At 40.0% G+C, this 18,527-nt stretch overlaps 1 protein-coding gene across 1 annotated transcript in view; it reads left to right on the top strand.

Annotated features, from left to right (window-relative positions):
* Positions 1–15,642, top strand: part of LOC119721183 (TALPID3 protein-like) — a 31,456-nt gene extending 15,814 nt beyond the window's left edge. Inside the window, exons 12-20 of the mRNA XM_038191086.1 lie at positions 2,020–2,138; positions 2,471–2,658; positions 3,792–3,970; positions 4,995–5,222; positions 6,496–6,689; positions 7,614–7,708; positions 8,394–8,888; positions 9,913–10,108; positions 11,932–15,642. Coding sequence (XP_038047014.1) covers positions 2,020–2,138; positions 2,471–2,658; positions 3,792–3,970; positions 4,995–5,222; positions 6,496–6,689; positions 7,614–7,708; positions 8,394–8,888; positions 9,913–10,108; positions 11,932–12,347 — 2,110 coding nt within the window. The 3' untranslated portion in view covers positions 12,348–15,642. The remainder of the gene's footprint in view (positions 1–2,019; positions 2,139–2,470; positions 2,659–3,791; positions 3,971–4,994; positions 5,223–6,495; positions 6,690–7,613; positions 7,709–8,393; positions 8,889–9,912; positions 10,109–11,931) is intronic.
* Positions 15,643–18,527: the final 2,885 nt, after the last annotated feature.

The following is an 18,527-nucleotide window of genomic DNA, read 5'->3' as shown; positions in this document are numbered from 1 at the left end:
TGTTAAAAAGCTCTAGCAGCTTTGGTAATGTTATCTTTAAGGTAGTACAAGTTTAACTGCAAACAGTAGTTTGTTTTTAAAATAAATACAAGCATTCTGGTTTGCGGTCGGGCATACACGTATCTGCAGCAGATCTGCTGGGTTCAGATCTAGGTCAAATGTCGACTTAAGGTCTTTGATGACTTAAGTGACTCATCATCAAGCGAAACAAAAAAAAAATACTGACTTCATTATGGTTTGCCCTCTTCACCCCCTGTTTGCCGTTCTAAGTGCATTCGCCCACTGTCAACTTCCGATTAATTCTGGTTCTCCCCTTGCAGTCCCATTTATGGTCCCAGGTGGAAAATGTAGTTCTGTGAATCCCGTACTGAGATTGATTTTTCTTGTATTGGAACAAGCTGTGAGAAGCACGACTAGCTAGGAAATACTTGACAAGTTAACGTGTTCCATATTGCATCAATAAATCACCAGCTTAACGACAAAAAGCTTCAGTGTGTCAGTTTATATTTTCAACTCCCTGAAAGGCGGCATGACTGATTTCTGTGGTTGAAATTGAATGGGCACATCTGCCTGAGGTTTTTTTGCCAAAACGTGCCTGTGGCAGTGAAATGATACATGAAACATTTTCTTTTTCCAACCCAAATATGTTTAGGAGAGAACATGAAAAACGGGACGTTTAATTTCCTTTTTAGTTTGAGATCAATTTCAGACACCTAGTCTGTTTTAACTTTTCAATGTTCTGTTGAAATTTTCCAGGATTTTATTCACCTTTTCGAAAAATTATTAAGAAACTTTTGACTTACCTTATTTTCACAATATCTAGATTTCTTAATAGTACATTTTTTTTGCAGCTATGTTGTAAAATTTACTAAGTAAAATTGTGTTTGGTATTTGACTTTCTCTGACTGATCTCGTAATTATTGTTTGGATATTTTGGAAAATATACAAACCTGAACCTGAACCTGAAATCTGAATAATAAGAAATAACAAGAGTGAAGTTCTACCAAGAAGGGAATGACTGCTTTTGTCAAGCTTGACTGATTTTAGTGGAAAGAATTATATATTACAAGTGTAACATACTCTTTGTTAGTTTATTGAACCAAAACCAGTAACAAAATCAGGCTGTATACTGTGTGAATAAAATAGTAATCCAAAAATCATCTTAAAGGGAAGTTTGACTGCTCTTCATAAATATCTCTCAATTGCACCCCTGCAGTCATAGATAACTGAGCCCTGTTTATCTCAGAACAAAAGCTAACATCGTGCTATTGTTGGGTTGACACCATCGTGAGATGAGCTAACCATATTCAGGAGTGGAAATTAAAAGGAAAAAAATCCCTCCTTTTGTAAATTGTTGCAAGTTTGCAGCAGCACCATGGAAACATATTTAGTTTTCAAAAGATGGTCCTAAAAAGAATGAGTTAGTTCCATAGAGCTATATTAAATTACTAGAGCGCTAACTCCTCATTCTTGTGCGCAGAGACGCTTTGAAGCCGTCTTGTGCGCAGACATTTTGAATTCATGTGCGTGTTTGTAGAACACAATGAACTTAGATGGATTGAATTTTGAAAGTGTACTCTAAATGCAACGCGCAAGTACAATGTACACAAAATTTCTTACGCGTGTAACGGTTTAAAAAAACACGGTTAATCAAGGCTGCAGCAGATACGCACACTTGTTGCACTCATTTGCTGATCGTGCACTTCGGTTTTTGGCGTATCGGCTTCGATGACGCACCGGTATGGAATATAAACGCAGATATGCAAATAGATGTACAAAATGTCTAGTTCTCCAAATGTTTGTGTACAAACATGGATGCGCTCAGCAGGCATCACTTTGTACATGAGTTAGCGCTCTAGTAATTTATAGCTCTATGGTTAGTTCAGAATTTATGATCATAGAACTTCCTCTGACCACCAAAGAGATATCTTTGCATGGTTCTACTGCAGATGTCATAATTGTTTTTTTCATGCAAGCTTTCAAGTCTCACTAATTACATCTTTCTTTGTTGATTGTCAGGATTGAGCAGGAGTTGATGGCTCGAATGATCAGTGAGTTATACAGTCGGCAACCAGTCCAAGAACCAAGACCTGTCTCCCCTGATTCTAGCATGGCCTCATCAGCAAACGATTCCATTGGTGAGATTTGTACACGTATTATCTTTTATAGTTTAAAAGTCCAAGATGTGGAGTGTAGCACACTGAGAATTGAATTTTCAAATTGAATTGCTAAATTTTTAGCAATTTCTGTTTTTATCATCATCAATAGAATGATATCTTTTAAATAAGTTGTTATCTTTTAAATAAGTTGTTTATCTTTTAAATAAGTTGTAAGCAAAGCTATTGCATAAAAACAATTGGCTCAAGATAAGTGAAAGTTTGAATAAGTTTCAATTTTTAAAACAGGAAAAAAAAAATTTCAATCTTGAAATTTCAGAGTTAATTACCAAACATTGAATTTCACACTGCAGTTGAGACCATAGGCCCGGCCGGACTGCAGCTATTTGTGGATGCCGGTCAAGCTGTGGACCACACGCTGGTCAGCGCCTTGGTCCGAGAGGTGCTAGAAGAGAAAGTGACCGCTGCCGTTGGCCAGCACGACCGGGATATTCCTGGCAGGCAGCCAACAACACCAACACCTCCAGTCATGCCACAAACTGTAAGTCCTCCAAGTGTAGTCAAAGAGTAAAATGTTTTCTAAAAGTTGGAAAGATTTGTTGAGATCTATAGTTGCTTAATACATCTACTACTCGGGCAAATACAGTCAGACTCTACATCGGATCCGCCAATCATCTCTATCCTCCATGCAGAGAGGAAGAAATCACTAGTATTGATACATTGGCTTGATAAAATTCGATGTGTCACCTATAGTGAATGGTATTTAACCTATTGGCACCTGTACTTTATTGTATTACATTGTATTCACTAAAAATCATTAAAACTATAGCATGCTCCCGCCGTTTTGGATACAATAATAGGCAGGGCGGTACAGGTACTAAACTTCCATAGTACCCGACGGTACGGGTACTAAACTTCCATGCAGAGAGGAACAACTCACTAGCATTGATACATTGGCTTGATAAAATTCAATGTGTCACCTATAGTGAATGGTATTTAACCTATTGGCACCTGTACTTTATTGTATTACATTGTATTCACTAAAAATCTTCAAAACTATAGCATTCTCCCGCCGTTTTGGGTACAATAAACTAATAGGCAGGGCGGTACGGGTACTAAACTTAAAGAGGTTGTGGAATGCTCGAAGACATTTCCGTCATTTTTTTGGGTATATGTAGCCTAAGGTGTGATGAAATAAAAACGACTATTGTTTCTGTCATAAAATGAGTACAAAAGGTACTTTTGAGAGCTGTTTTTCAAGTCCTGTCATGCCTGTTTCGACCCGAACGTGCAATTTGTGTAAAAGTCGTCGTTGCGGGCAGCAAACAAAACAGTAAATCGTGACGTAATAAACAGGACTCCCAATGCAGAGTAGCATAAACGAGTCCTGTTTATTACGTCACGATTTACTGTGTTTTGTTTGCTGCCCGCAACGACGACTTTTACACAAATTGCACGTTCGGGTCGAAACAGGACCTGAAAAATAGCTCTCAAAAGTACCCTTTGTACTCATTTTATGACAGAAACAATAGTCGTTTTTATTTCATCACACCTTAGGCTACATATACCCAAAAAATGACGGAAATGTCTTCGAGCATTCCACAACCTCTTTAAGGGTTAAATCAAAATCACAAAAGGCAGTTTGTTCACTCTTCTCATTTGGTTTCCCTTCAGGATTCCAAGTCGCCAATTCCAACTCCCGAGGTGACTCCTAAAGCAAGCCCAGTACACACCCCACCCCTGATGGCCTCAAGGGTTGCCACACCCCTGGCCAGTCCCAGTGGGGCATCCCCTGTCGAATCGGAGACAGAGAGTGTGAAAGAGCTGGCGCTGACTCAGAACACCACAACCGGTAAGGGCAAGACGTGTTTGCTTTACAAAGATGACAAGGAGTGAGCCATACTCCACTGTGCAATTGCTGTGATGTGGTCCATGGCATTTTGTATGCCCACGTATACCCAAGGAAAAACTGGGGCTGTCATTTGCCCAAATTCCTATGATTGAATCATTACTTTGCAAGTGCGCCCTCATTTGTAAAAAAAAATGTGAAAAATAATACAGCGGGCACACAAAAGAACAAATAATTGTGATTTTAAAGCTATAGTCCATCATTTGTAATTAGTGCATTTTGTTCGTTTGAAGCAACAAAAGTGTTCGAAATCTAATGAAGGATACTGAACAACTTAATTGATGAAGTTTGAGCTCAGCTTCAGCTTCATATTCCGAGAAAAACAGCATTCTAGGATCTCAATTTAAAATCAAAAGTTGCTAAATCATGTTTCGAATTGTTTTGAATTGCAGCTTTACGCGATGGTTGCACACTGATCCGACGAATTATAGCAACCGCACGCGCCTGTGCGTCGTGCCAATGCTTGTGCGCGCTGCGCCGAATAACAAAGCGAACAACTAATTTAAATTTTCCTACGGTGCTTCTAATGCCTTCTTTCGTCGATTTCTTCAAAATGAGAGCTTGCCAGAAAGAATAATTTCACAGGGAGTTTAGTTCCCTTACTATCATTCAACCAGTATGTTTTTCAACAATAATTACGCCGGTTACTTTTTTGGATAGCTGCAAATGATGGACTCCGGCTTTAAGTCAAAAATACCCCTGTTGTTTTGTTCAAATTATTCTGGTAGCATTAATATCTGCCACAAAACTGTTCATTTCACTTTCACTTTAAGACTTGAAATTAACATTTCTAATCTACAAACCCATACACCAAAACAAGTCTACAAATATTAAACATGTTTCCGTACATGTTTATTCACTGTAACAAAATTGCATGAAGCCCAATGGTGCATATACTGAAGAACATCTCTAAACTGAATAAATTTCATACTTGTAAATTATCATTTGTACTTTTGTATTCTTCCCACAGATGAGCCCATAGCTGCCCCACGCACCCATGTCACAACTCCCATCAATACCCCAGCCCCGTCCCCACCACCTGACATCCCTACCCCAGAGAGGTCCCCCAGGGAGTCGCCAAAGCTGATCTCAGTGGCAGATGGTTTTGTCGTTACTCCGGTCAGAACGCCTGAGCCTGTCAGTCCAGAGCCAGAAGTTGAGGAGTCTGTGGTTCTGCCACCGTCACCAGAACCTGTGTAAGCTTAGGCAAAGCTCGGGCAAGGACCATTAGTCGACTAGTGGTTGATTTGTGACGTACCTTACGCCTGCGCACTAATAGCAACGTGCGAACGTCTCTAGTCAAACGCTGGTCAAAATGTCATTGCAAAACGTCTGGAACCTGGCTCCCTGCTGTACGTTAAGAATGCGCGCGGCTATGGTTACCAGCGATGCAACCAGCCCCATTAGGTTGGTTCCAAATAGTCGACTAGCGTAGTCAACCATTGTAGACAGAGTTCTGGCAAGCGTTAGTCGAACAATGGTTAACTATAGTCCTTGCGCAAACTTGCCCCTAGTTGTCAAAGGCTGGTGCTTCATATCAAGCATGAATGGAATGCGTGTGCATGCATGGGCCTTATGCACAAGTTGGCCATTTTTGTCATGTTCCCTGAATGTATTTCATAAGTTGTGAACTGTTGAATGGGATGGTGCCAGACTGTTTATTCACTATCGCCTCACTTACCTTTTTTTTTTAAATGTGGCTTAAAACATTAAAGTATGTTTAATCAAAAATTTTAAATTATTCATCAGAGCAGACTGGTATTAATTTGTAACGTCATTGCTTTCATTTCTCTACACAAATTCCATAAATGAAGATTTTACCTCACTCTTAATCCAATATGGCCGACTCGTGAATAAGGCCCGTTGTGCAAAGTTGTTTTGCTATGCTACATAGTTGGGTGCAAACATTTTATCATTTGGGTGGTTTGATAAGTGAATTTTGTTTAAGGGTGAAATGTTGTAAAGTTGCATTTGGCTTATACTTCAATTATAAACTGGACATCTCACAAACTCTGCAGATTATATATGTAATAAGGTGTTATAAATAAAATGTTTGACTGGCTTAACTCATGGTGAAGTAAAGCCAGCCTCTCTTGTTGATCTTTGGAGCATTCTGTTTTCCATCGGCAGATCATCTTTGAGGCTGGTTTTACCACATCACTTCGACAAATCCATATTTGTTTTTATATAATCTCACAAGTACCTACATGTATATTAGTATTTTACTTACAAAAATCTGCATTTATTGCAATGAGATAAGGACCCTAGAAAGTAAAAGATCTAATACCTCATCATAGTAACCAAGTATCCTTCAAGACAGAATTGTGAGGAAAATGTGGTTATTTTTTAAATTTAAAGATGAAAAATCAAAGGATGTGGTAATCAAAGATTGAACGTAGATTCACCAGTTAAAAAGGCCAGCTTTGGGTGTAAATTGATTCTTGATTTTGTCTGGTTCTAATTCAACAGAGTTGTTGAAGAGGAGCCAGTACCACCAACACCGTCCCCCTCCCTTCCTACTCCTTCAACTCCCACCCCTACACCTAGCTCGGATACTACCACCCAGCCTACTCCAAGCACAGAAACGGCGGGACACACCATTTCGGAAGGGGAGTGGCTCATCAGCGTGAAGAGTGAGGGGCAAGTTGAAGAGTCTACAGAAGGTACACTTTTTGAAGCAGATAGGATACGGCTTGTTTATAATCCTGAAAGGACATTATACAACATATTAGGTTTCTCATAATTTGCTTTTTCTCTTCATGACATTATGTACTACAGTCCCTTACTTACAGGACATGTAATGAATATGGCTTCCAGAGAAAACAAAACAAAAACTTGTTTGAAAGATATCAACTGAAGCTCATTTCAGCACTAGATGTAAAGTTCTGGGATTTGGCGTTCAGGTCCCAAATCAGTAATTTAAAAAAAAACTATTGGAAAATATTTGTCAAAATATTCTTGTTATCAGAGTCTGATAGTATGATTGACAAGGTGTCCATCTGGAAAGGTACCAACTTGGGACTTCATTTATAAGACAACATTATCAGAAATAAACTCAACTTGAGAAATGAATGTCTAATTATTTGTGTTCACTGTATTTATTTCAGCATGTGGCATGTATAATTTGCAGGGTTCAAAATTAGCGGTAGCCTGCTAGCCAAATGCTAGTCAAAACAGCGGCGGGCTAGTCAAACTTTTCCTTAAGTAGCCCGGCTGGCGAGTGAAACATTTTTGGGATACAGCAAAGATGAACGTACAGGAAGAAATAAATCATTGAATTCAGACAGAAAACCCCATCAATTTAAGTCTAATTTTATCAACTGTTTTAAAGGGTTAAATTATTAGATCTGTAATAATCAAAAACACTGACAAAATTGCCTCAGTATTGAGCCTGAAAATACGTCATTTTGTATTTGAGATAAGAAAAAAATGCAGGCAAGTGAAAATGCCGGCGGGCTAGTTAAGAGTCCGTTTCAGTAGCCAGGCTAGCTAGTGAACAAAAAAGTTAAGGTCGAACCCTGATTTGTCGTGCCTTGAAATCATTATCATCATAAAGGGGCTTTTCCATTGTTTTCATTGACTTGCAGACGAGCCTGGTGTTGTTGCTATGCGTGAAGTTTCCAACTCTAGCAGCATTGACAGCACTCTCATGGGAGCAGAAGACATTGAAAAAGATATGCAGGTGTGACTCCTTCAAGTCTACCTTATCTCAGCTAATGTCTTTGATCCAACATGCTATGTTAAAGCTTGAATATTTTTGTCTAACAGATTGAGCACAGGGAGTATAAAAATAACCAAAGTTTGATTCCAAAATACATGTAATCTGTTCTAAATCTATGCTTATAGGTCTTTTTTAAAGGACGTCACTTCCTACAGATTGCCAATTGCATCGGCATTTTGGGGGTAAAATTTTCATGACGCGCATTGGCTGCGCCATATTTCAAAGAAATTTCGAGCAACAGGCATTTGTGTTTAGAACATTTTGCACGCTACGCGCGCACATATCTGATGGCGTTGAATACACAGTTATTATTTCCTACGAAGATGGCGTCCAGTGAGAGAGATCTATTCTTATCAAGTGTGCTGATTATATTCAGTTACCACTCTTTGAGCAAATTTAATGCTCAGTAAAGATGGAACATGTAGACGGTGGCTGCTATTGAACAGTCAACTTAGTACATGCAGCAGGAAGTATGCACGTAGTTGCACGCGATACATACCGTGCAAAATGGATTGTACAATATGGGAAATATACTCGCACTGTTGTTGCCATTGATTGACCAATCAGGATTGAGGAGTAAAAAGTCTGCTTGAAGATAACATCTGTTGCTTGATGTGTTTTGTGTGTGTGTGTGTTTTCTATTTAGGAATATGAACTCAGTGAGGGTGAAATCTCACCCATCAAGCGCACTCCCAAACTCCACAGCCAAGACCCTGTGGTAGCCATCCTGGCCCATATGAGACAACGACCGGATCCCTCAGCCGGCCCTATTGGTATCCCGCCCTATCCGACAGCCTCACAGACCCTCAACAACAATGACACCAAGAGCCTGGGAGAGGTCAGTCTGGGCCAATGCCCAGCCCTGACCCCATCCTCTGAGAGACTGCTTTTCAAAGAGGCGTATGGTGCAGAGCCTCCCGAGGTGACCCCAAGGTCAGGGGTTGCCAAGAGGTCACCAGGAGAGGTTGGTAGCGAGGAGGAACAAGTCAGGGCAGGGAAGCAAACAGTTGAGGACTCTACCATGAGGATGTCACAACTTGATGGGACGAAACGTGAAGAGCCTACTCGTGACAAGGAATCGGACACTGCAGGACAGAGGACCACAGTAACCAGACCACTCCCAGCTCAAAGAATCATTCAGGTAGCTGATACACTTACGATTGTGCTTGGCCCAATGCAGCTGACAAGCAGAAAATATTAGTTAGCAATTTTATATGCTGAGCAGAAAATCAACACAAAAAAGATGCCCATGTTTTGCCCACCAAATCTTTTCCATGCTTTGTAACGCCATGAAATTGGCCCCAATCTTTATGTGTGTTTTTCCCTTGCATTTTTAAACATTTATGATACACATTCATCAATTCTAATAAATTTGTATGGTAAAATCGATACTGTACTTTAAATATTTACTTTTATCTTTGATCGCATTGTATCACTTTTTAGTTTCAAATTTAAACCATGAGCACTCATATTTATCGAGGAGTATTGATTTCATGTCTACTAACAGTATATTCTGAAAACAAATTTGTCTTATTTCATGCAATTTAATCGTAAATTTTGTCCCACGTACTTTGTGTGCCATCTTCCATTTTTTTGCCCTTGGTCTTTTTTTTCTTTTGGTGACTGTTATGTTCTCAGAGTTCAGAACTTCTACTTGGTGTAATAATATGAATGAGTGGGCGAAAGTGTGCTTGAGGACGTAAGAACATGCTTAACCTCACATCAGACTAATTTACTTCATAGTATTAAAGTGATTGATATAAAACAAATTCAATTCCTGAATGATGCCATTTGGCAACATGTGAGATAAATTCAATAAGTATTGACGCATACTCATGACCTAGTGCTAACATGTAATACCTTAGGTTAACCCAACTGCAATTTTACCAAAATGCAACTTCTTCTTGGACAAATTTGAATATTACAAATGATAATTCAAATTCTAAGCTGGGAAAATGTATGTAAAAATGAAGATAATAAGATGACATTTTGTCCCCAATATTCTTTGCATTTTGAAATTCAAGGGGCATGTAAAGTATAACTGCCGGTGCTCTACTTTTCGTAATGTTCTAAAACCTTCGAAAACTTCCTGGAGATTTTTAATGATTTCGGAGGATATATGATGTAATGCCGGTACATACTTTGTCTTCTTTATGCACATGAAGGTTGTTGGGAAATCTTCCAGCCCTGAACCTGCACAGAGGGACAGGACAAAGGATCTCAGCGAAATGATACCTAGACAAGAATCAGATGACATCAGTGAAGGAAGCATCGACGGTGAAGATAATGATGATGATGAAGGTGGTGTCAACCAGTCTGGAGTAAGAGAGAAGATTACATCTCGTGCTCCCATACCATCCAGTGAGTAGTCCTTACTTCCTATGCTACACCAGATTTCTGAAGTTCTTGTTTTGAGACTAATGCCATTTTTTTTTGACAAGTTTAGATTAGGTCTTACTGGGTTGATTAAAATTGAAAACAAGTTACCGGTTTGTGTTGTTAAAACTGCATTTTTTTAAGAATGGCTATAATCTTCCCTTTTTAAAAGAAATGCAACTGGTAATTCCTCTAATTCATCTCATGTGTAGTGATGAACTTTGTGTGGTATGTTTATGTTTCTTCTACACTCTAGAGGGTCTAAGCCATTCACTATTCCACAGTACCTTGCAGCCCACCCGCCATGACACATCCTCTCTTCTCTTGTGCACACTACAGGAAAAACATCCTTTCATATTGCTCTTTTCTGGTCGTCTTCCATAGTTACCTTATAGTTTTTGTCTATTTCTTGATATCTTCATGATTTTTAGTGATTTTTAGTGCAATTTTGCAGGAATTTTATCAGAGTAGCGCTTGCCCTCGTTTTATGACAGCAGAGCTGTGCTTGCCCCACCTAAGCAATTCACATGTCCCCACTCGACATTCTAGCGATTCACGTGTCCTGTCAAACAGGGCTGCAGCTGCCCCACCTCAGCAACCCATGATGTACAACCGTTCTGTACAGTTTTACTTAAACTGAACCTCGTAATGTTTCATGAAAAGGATTATCTGCTAGTTTTCGGGCTTTCCAGCTATATCCGGACTCGCGCCCTGGAATATATTGGCACTTCTGTCCGTGCTTGTAGTCAAGTGGAGCTGTGCTTGACCCATCTCGTCAACTCCCACTCCCCATCGCAGGCAATCAGTCATGCTGCTGTGCCTACAAGGGATTGACTCACGCATTGGCCCACACTACAAACTGCCCTGTCAAACAGAGCTGCACTTGGCCAATCTCGACAACTCACAAAAAAGATTATCCGCTTGTTTCTTGATGTTCTGGATATAATTACACTTACATGTACCGTCCCAGAATGCACTGCCGCTTGTGCCATGCTTTTTCGTGCTTCTGCCCATGTTAGACTTGAAAGCAAGTCGGTAATTGGCCTCAGTGGTTTTGTTTTGCACCATGCTGTGATATGTACGCAATATCACATACCGTCCCACGTTTCACTTGCAAATTGTGGCGTGCGATATACTTACATGCGGGGACGGTTTGTGCATCCTCCAATCCCAATATGCATGCTCCGACATGGTTAACTTGTTTTCGGCTTAAATGTACACAACCTATGGGACTCCCTAGCAGATTTGGACGAAAGCAGTCTAAGTGGTTAAGAATCAAGAACATATGAATATTCATGTTGCACCGTGTGCCGTACATGGTGATACCCTGGCTGCCCAAATACACAGGCTGGCTGCCAGCACTGACTGTATCTCTAGACCTCTGTCCTCTATCCATAGACCTCTTGTCATATGCTCAAACCCACCTTCCTATTCTGCATATTATGAAGTAATGCTCTATAGGTAAGACAAGACCACAAGAATCCCCTAACAGGAGTGTGGGCTGATTCTACTATCAAGTTCTTACCCATAGAGGCCCCCCCCCCCCCACCTCCCCGCTCTCACATACGTGTGAGAAAAGATGATGTGTCATGGCTGTTTGGCCGCAAGGTACTGTGGAAAATAAATCGTAGCAAGTGTCTTGTGCCCTCTAGGGGGATATTGTATATGCGCTCCACGAGTATGTACTCGCTAGTAGAACCAGCCCACACTTCTATAGGGGAGGGGATTTTCAGTGCATTTCTTCTGCATTTAAATGCGTCAACCTTTCATTAGACTTAAGATAATCTTTTCTTACTCTTCTAATCCAGATCTATTTGGGACACAGACCATGAGTGACCTGGACACACGAACACTGACCCCAGACGCCCTCAATCTGGAGGCTCTCCTCCAATCAGGATACCTGAGTCAGACCTTCAGCCAATCAGAGGGAGGCACCAGTGAATTTGAGTTCACAAAGCCCTCCATGGTCCCTGTGGGGGTCTCATCAGGGATCCAACTCCCAGCCACTAGACCTCGGGCGTTTGAAGCAGATTCCCCTGAGGGACCACATAAGCGAAAGGACGATGGCACCAAGGCTGGAGGTGGGATGTCCTTCTCTGTGACGCTTCCATCCGCGGTAGAGTCTGCGGGTTTGGATTTGAGTCAGACTATTAGCGAGGGGGAGATACCTGCCGCGGATACAACCAGCGATATCTCAGAAATCTCTGGTGGACCAATATTATGAGGGTTGTTGGCCTCGGTAATCTAGGTTCTTCTGTGAGATGTACACACCAGCCATGCTTGACAGTGGTGTCTTACTATTGGGAGCACATTTAGATGGTCCTAACCAAAAACTGGTTGGTTTTTTGTCATTGGTTTAATGTTTTGACAATGGAATTGTGAAGTGGTGACACGTGAATTACTGCGCTTCCAAAATTGACAAAATGCTTAACCAGTGAGAATGACAAAACCAGTTTTGGACTGCGAAACATACACATCCATGCATGATGAACACCATTATCTATATACTGACTGGATAGTGCTCATTGTCGTAAACAAAGAAGTGAAGCTCCTTTGCGTTACTTTTTGACTTCAGCCCTTTGATCTTGACATTCTTTCCAGTAAGTATTTAGATTATTTAGGCCTAATATAGACCTTATGCGTAGCAGCCATCTTAGAGTGCAATGTCTTTGTTTTGCTGGGATTTGCATGAGTGAACCTTTTGTGCATTAATTGTTACTGAATTCAAATAACAAAATATGCCCTCTAGCTAAGATGGCGACTATGCGTTTATAAGTCTATTCATGGCATCACAACGACTGCATCTTAATTGTTATGTCAAATAGAGATAAGTATATATGTATGCTTTTAGTGTGTAGGCATAGGCTAAATGCCACTCAAAATGTCACAAAATTGGGTCTATAGTATACTTTATTCAAGTGTATAATCACATGATATTGCCCGGGTCAAATCATGTCAGCAGCTAAGATGCATAAACATCAATGGGTGTGTCATATTAGTATTAAACCAAAGATATTGTTAAAACAAATAATACGAGTTGGCACATTAGCTACACATGAACAAATGTATTACATGTACTATTAACATTCTAGATGATTGCACACGTAAAGGGCATCTACTTACACTGATTTACCATATGTCACTTCTTGTGGCAAACAGTAGCCTGTGTCCAAATTTGGTGATATGGGGAGACCTTGTATTTTGACAAAGTTGATATCAAGTTCTGATGTATATATATACATTTTTGTAACCTAGGATATCCTGGGTGTTGGAGTTGAAAGCATGAAAAGCTACCTAGTATACAATAAACCAATTCGGTATTTCATTCCCGCGTAGTATAGTAGCGTAGTATGCAAGAATAACCTGGGTTTGTTTGGCTGAAATATACTGCCACTTCCAGTTAGTTGCACCATAGTCTCTGGAGGGTGACAAGGACAATAAATTTGGGAACTGAAAATATCTGGTTCATTGAATTACTGAAAGGGGTGTGCAGATCTGATTGTGCTTCCTATAGTAACCTATTGCATATTGGGCACGTCTCTGCCTTTCCTCTGCTCTCTGACCACGCTACCCGGTCCTGCTCCTTGCAGCCTCCCTTCAGATGTCACTCTCAGATGGCGTCCGTAAAATGTCCCTTTGCGAGACGGTACCTTCCTGCCTCCTCAAACTCTGGTACCTCAATTAAGAGGTTTTTTGCCAACTGCCCAGGCCCGAGACAGGCATTCAGCAGGCCCATGAGCTTGTCAAGGTTGTACGGTTTAACTCGTCTATCTCCCCATACAATTCGGCAGCATCTGCAGCACCACACCCTTTAGACTTGCTGCCAGAAAACGGCAGCCTCATATTCATCCCAACCATTAACCAACCTGCAAGACTCAAAGTGGCCCCGGTAGTCGATCAATGGTTGTTGACCGTCAAAACAATCGGGTGGTTTGCACCTCTGGTGTCCCAATTGCTGTCCCAGAATTTGGTACTGGAGCATTACTAGTGTTCCTATCAGTCTCCTGCTCCAGGTTAGTTGAGGCGTATCATGTTACCTCCTGGTGTGGAAAGAGCCTCTCTGTTCCAAAAGTTGGTCCATATACCAAAGAGTTGCAGCCTCCTCTGGTGGGGGAGTGTCTCACCCAAACTCTAGTCTGTTAGTCCACACCTCTGGTGTTGGTCCTTATCTGTCCTCGTTACTGCTACATGAGGTGTACCAGGAAATCATTCCCTAGTTACATCCTCTTCAGTTGTATTAGGCATGCATCTCATTGCCTTGTGCTCCGGTAACCATGCTGCCTTTTTCTTCAAGTTGACAGCAATGGATTGTATTTGTAGTGGTGTCCACAATGGAGATAACTGCGCCCTGACTTCACGTTCACAACCATCAGCCTCCTGCGCTGCCTCCTGGTCAGCAACTCGATCCTGACTGCTGACTGTGCAGTTTCCCAATCCAAGGTAGGGGATGGTCTGAAGGTCACCCCTGATGGCCGAAGCTCCCACGGCAGGGTCTTCATGATGCACTCCGGCCATACTACCCAAGTCCTGCTCCCAGCAGCCTCCTAATTAGGATCCTAACTGATCAGACTCCCATGTCTTGCTCCGATCCTGTTTTCCCCAGTATTTGGTCCCAAGATCTCCGATCTTGGTTTCTGCTTGGAAACCGGCTGATACAAAGTTCCCTAAGTCTCTGATGCCTGCCATGCAAAGCGCAAGTGGAGTTGCGCTCCTATCAGTTTGAGGGAGTTCAGCTGACCAGCTACATGTACTCACCAAGATAGCTCCATAAATGCGTCTCACCAGAGAGACGACGTGCAATGCGCACAGTTTTAAAAGCCTTGCTATTGATGTAGCCTTAAAATGTTACCTTATACAGAAGTGGAAGAATCCACTACAATACTGCACACCAAGCGTTCGGCAACTGCACCCTTTTGCGACACCTGCAATGCATAGGCGATGTCAATAGTTTGGGTAGTTTGGGTCAAGGGTTGTTTGGGATAAAGACGTCTGACAGCATACACGTACCAGAGGTCGGTGCTTACCTTAAAATTGGTTAAACGTGGCACTTACCAAAATCAATTGAAGATAATACCATAAAGCACCAATACGACTTTGTCTTGGAGATCACTGTTGATGTTTATCTCGAATGACCTATGACCCACCATATTTACTACATGCAGAGTTCAGATACTGAATTGGATTATTGTCTGTTACATGCAAGTCTTCTGATCCCAGTTGTTTGTTAAAACATTGACTCTCTTTATTAAATGATTGTCTCAAATAAAACCTGAAATTTGATGAAGTTATTTTGACCATTAGGAAACTGTACCAATTTCTTGTTACCATTCTTGTAGATTTTTATGTCATAAAATTGTTATATTTGCACCATCCCTGTGCTAAACAGGAGATGGCAATGTGAATTTGTATATTGGCATCACAAAGTGTTTAGAAACCATGTGTTTTTTTGTGACACTGTAATATAACGACCACTCGTATGTGAATAAACATACATGTATTCATGATGGTTGGAGAACAAATGCTTTTCAGTTTCAATTCATGTCCTTGCGTGTTTAATAAAACACTTATGTCATGCCGGACCCCCTCTCCCCACCCCTAAACAGAAATAATTAGTGACGTAACTACATGCATACATATGTATTAATTTTTATCAATTTATGCATTTTTTACCCTTTGGTGCACACATTATTTAGATTGCATGCACAGAATTTAAGTTTTTTGGGCAGTCGCTAGCAACCACCTTGCGCATTAAAAGGTTAACATGAATTCAAGTGCGAAAAAGGTAATTTAATTGGTCATCTGTTATCTTCCTTGTCCGTGAACTTGTTGGTCTTTACATGTGGCTAGGAGAAGATAGTTTTGGTATTCTCCAGTGTTACAACTGATAATGAAGCAACCAACGGATAATGTATCACCAACTGATAATGTCACACAAGTTGACCGATACTGTATCACTAACCGATAATGTAACAGAAATTTACCGATAGTGTAGTAAAAATGTACTACACTATCAATCGATTGTTGTTACATTATCGGGCTTAACCAATAATGTAACAAATATTGACCGATAGAGTAGTAACATTTACTACACTATCGGTCAATTTCTGTTACGTTATCGGTTAGTGATACAGTATTGGTCAATTTGTGTGACATTATCTGTTGGTGATACATTATCAGTTGGTTACTACATTATCAGTTGTAACACCCCAGTTTAACAGCCTTGTTCACATTGCCTCAACCTTCATTCCTATTATACACCAATTTACACTAAATAGTACATCAAACACTTTAATACATACTCGACATACTAGAAAAATGATTTTCACATTGTATTTTATTATCAAACATGTCCAAAATACCACCCATCCTTTTTTCACTACCAACACCAGTGTTAAATTTAATATATCACATTATTTTTTTCATAAATTCATAAGCTACATTTTGTGAAGTTGCTCAAAGTTTTAACAAGACAATAAAAGATAAAAGACACTTCATGAGTAAATAAATTACATTTGCCATCACATATGCATCCATGTCAAATTTCAAAGAAGGAAAATGCAACTCATCAAGGTATATGTTACTAAGACAAAGGCACCTATAAATTTCAGAGCATCATTTGTTCAGTATTTCAACCGCCGGCACAAATAAAAGGGAATTCCCGTAGTCGAGAAAAAATCTCATAAGAAATGCATAATATGTTAACTGATCTCAACTTTGACCAATCAGAATGCTTGTTCCAACCCATGGACCAATCAGAGTGGTGCCAAGTATGAAGAAGCGAGGTCAAAAGTCTGGCATGCATTCCGAGCCAACAGGAATATTGGTCAAAAATTAAACGCATCCACTTTAATAAACGCACTATTCAACATGCCGTTACAAAGATATGGAAGAAGAAAAAAGGGGATTTATAGATACCACATAGAATAATGCAAAGAGAGGAAAACCCCAAACCACAAGCATTTGTGATAATTCATTAATTTCAAGCAATCAAACAAGGCACTTTTACACTGCAGCTACATGTACAAATCAGACTACATTAATTTGATACTTTTTAATTTCAGCCTCATTAATGTGCACGGTCTACTGCTTAATACGTGTGCGCCATTACATTTTTTTCAGTGAAAAATTCAAACAAGTGTTACACAGTAGTGAGATGAGAGTAGAACAGGGAGTCCACAAAACATCCCAGTCAAGCTGAAGTCATCTGGTCTGTAAATACTCTAGAAGTTCACCACGTGCGTGGGTGACAATCGTAATAGTCTGATTCAAACATTGTCTTCAAGGAATATGACCAAGATAGCTGCAGTTTTTACATAAGTTACCAGCAAAAGTTTCTTTTTAATGTTACGGGATTAAGCACAATCATAGAATGATTTCAAGCAACATTGCTTTTTATATCAATTTACTGTTAAAAAATAACAAAACAAAAAAAACACTCTATGATTTAAAGCCTACAAAATAAATACCAATTCTAGATCACAATTTGTTTCATTTTGATGGAAATATAATTTGACAAAACATACAAAAAAAATCACAACAGGTCTTTGCATACTTTATTTCCGTTTGTAGAATTCCATTTGTGCACTGCCAAAATCACTCATTTTGATTTCATAACAACTACCCTTGACAAATCCACACGTGGAATTCAAATTTGACTTCAAGATTATGAAACCGGCTGATTGTTATTTGCTTGACTTTTCTCAACGTATGATATCCAGAGAGGTGACTGACATGCGACTAATTGTCTCTTGTACTGCCTTCAACAGTACAAATTCCAAAACACTGTGTAAATACCATGAATCTGGTTGTAACTTGTAACGGCACTTATTAGACTTCAACAACCGATCACCTCTGCAATTCACAACTAGGCCAAATTTCATAGGGATGCCAAGCAGAAAATGTTGCTTATTATCAACTTTACGTGCTCAGCAAAAATTAAGCAGAGAAAAACTGCATTACTTTTCATCATTACTTTTGCTTAGCAATTTGTGTGTGTGTGCTTAGCACACTTCTGTGCTTAGAAGCTCTGTGAAATTACCCTAGTTCTGGTAAGCTTAGTTCGAAGTCTTGCTACTCTGCTACAGTTTCCTAAATGTGAAATCCAGTAGCAAGAATACATGCTTAGCACAATGATTACAAAAGAGTGACCAGTTACAGTTACAACGTGTTCATGATCCACATTGAATAATTATCTCAATTGACAGAGAAATACATAATAAGTACACCGAATCTAAGGAAAAAGATCACTTTAAAGACTGGCCACTTTCCCACAGGCAATGTAGAGTGATCTCTGCTCATTTTAAAATAGAGTTTTGTACTTGTACTTCTTGTAAAATCCTCTATGATTCAATTTTCGCAGCTTACACATAAAGAACAGTAGACAAAAAGTAACATTTTTTGAAAA

This window comes from Patiria miniata, unplaced genomic scaffold, assembly GCF_015706575.1.
Source record: "Patiria miniata isolate m_02_andy unplaced genomic scaffold, ASM1570657v1 HiC_scaffold_13, whole genome shotgun sequence".
NCBI classification, from domain to species: domain Eukaryota; kingdom Metazoa; phylum Echinodermata; class Asteroidea; order Valvatida; family Asterinidae; genus Patiria; species Patiria miniata.
Note: the sequence above shows the minus strand (reverse complement) of the source record. Positions and strands in the feature narration are given on the sequence as shown.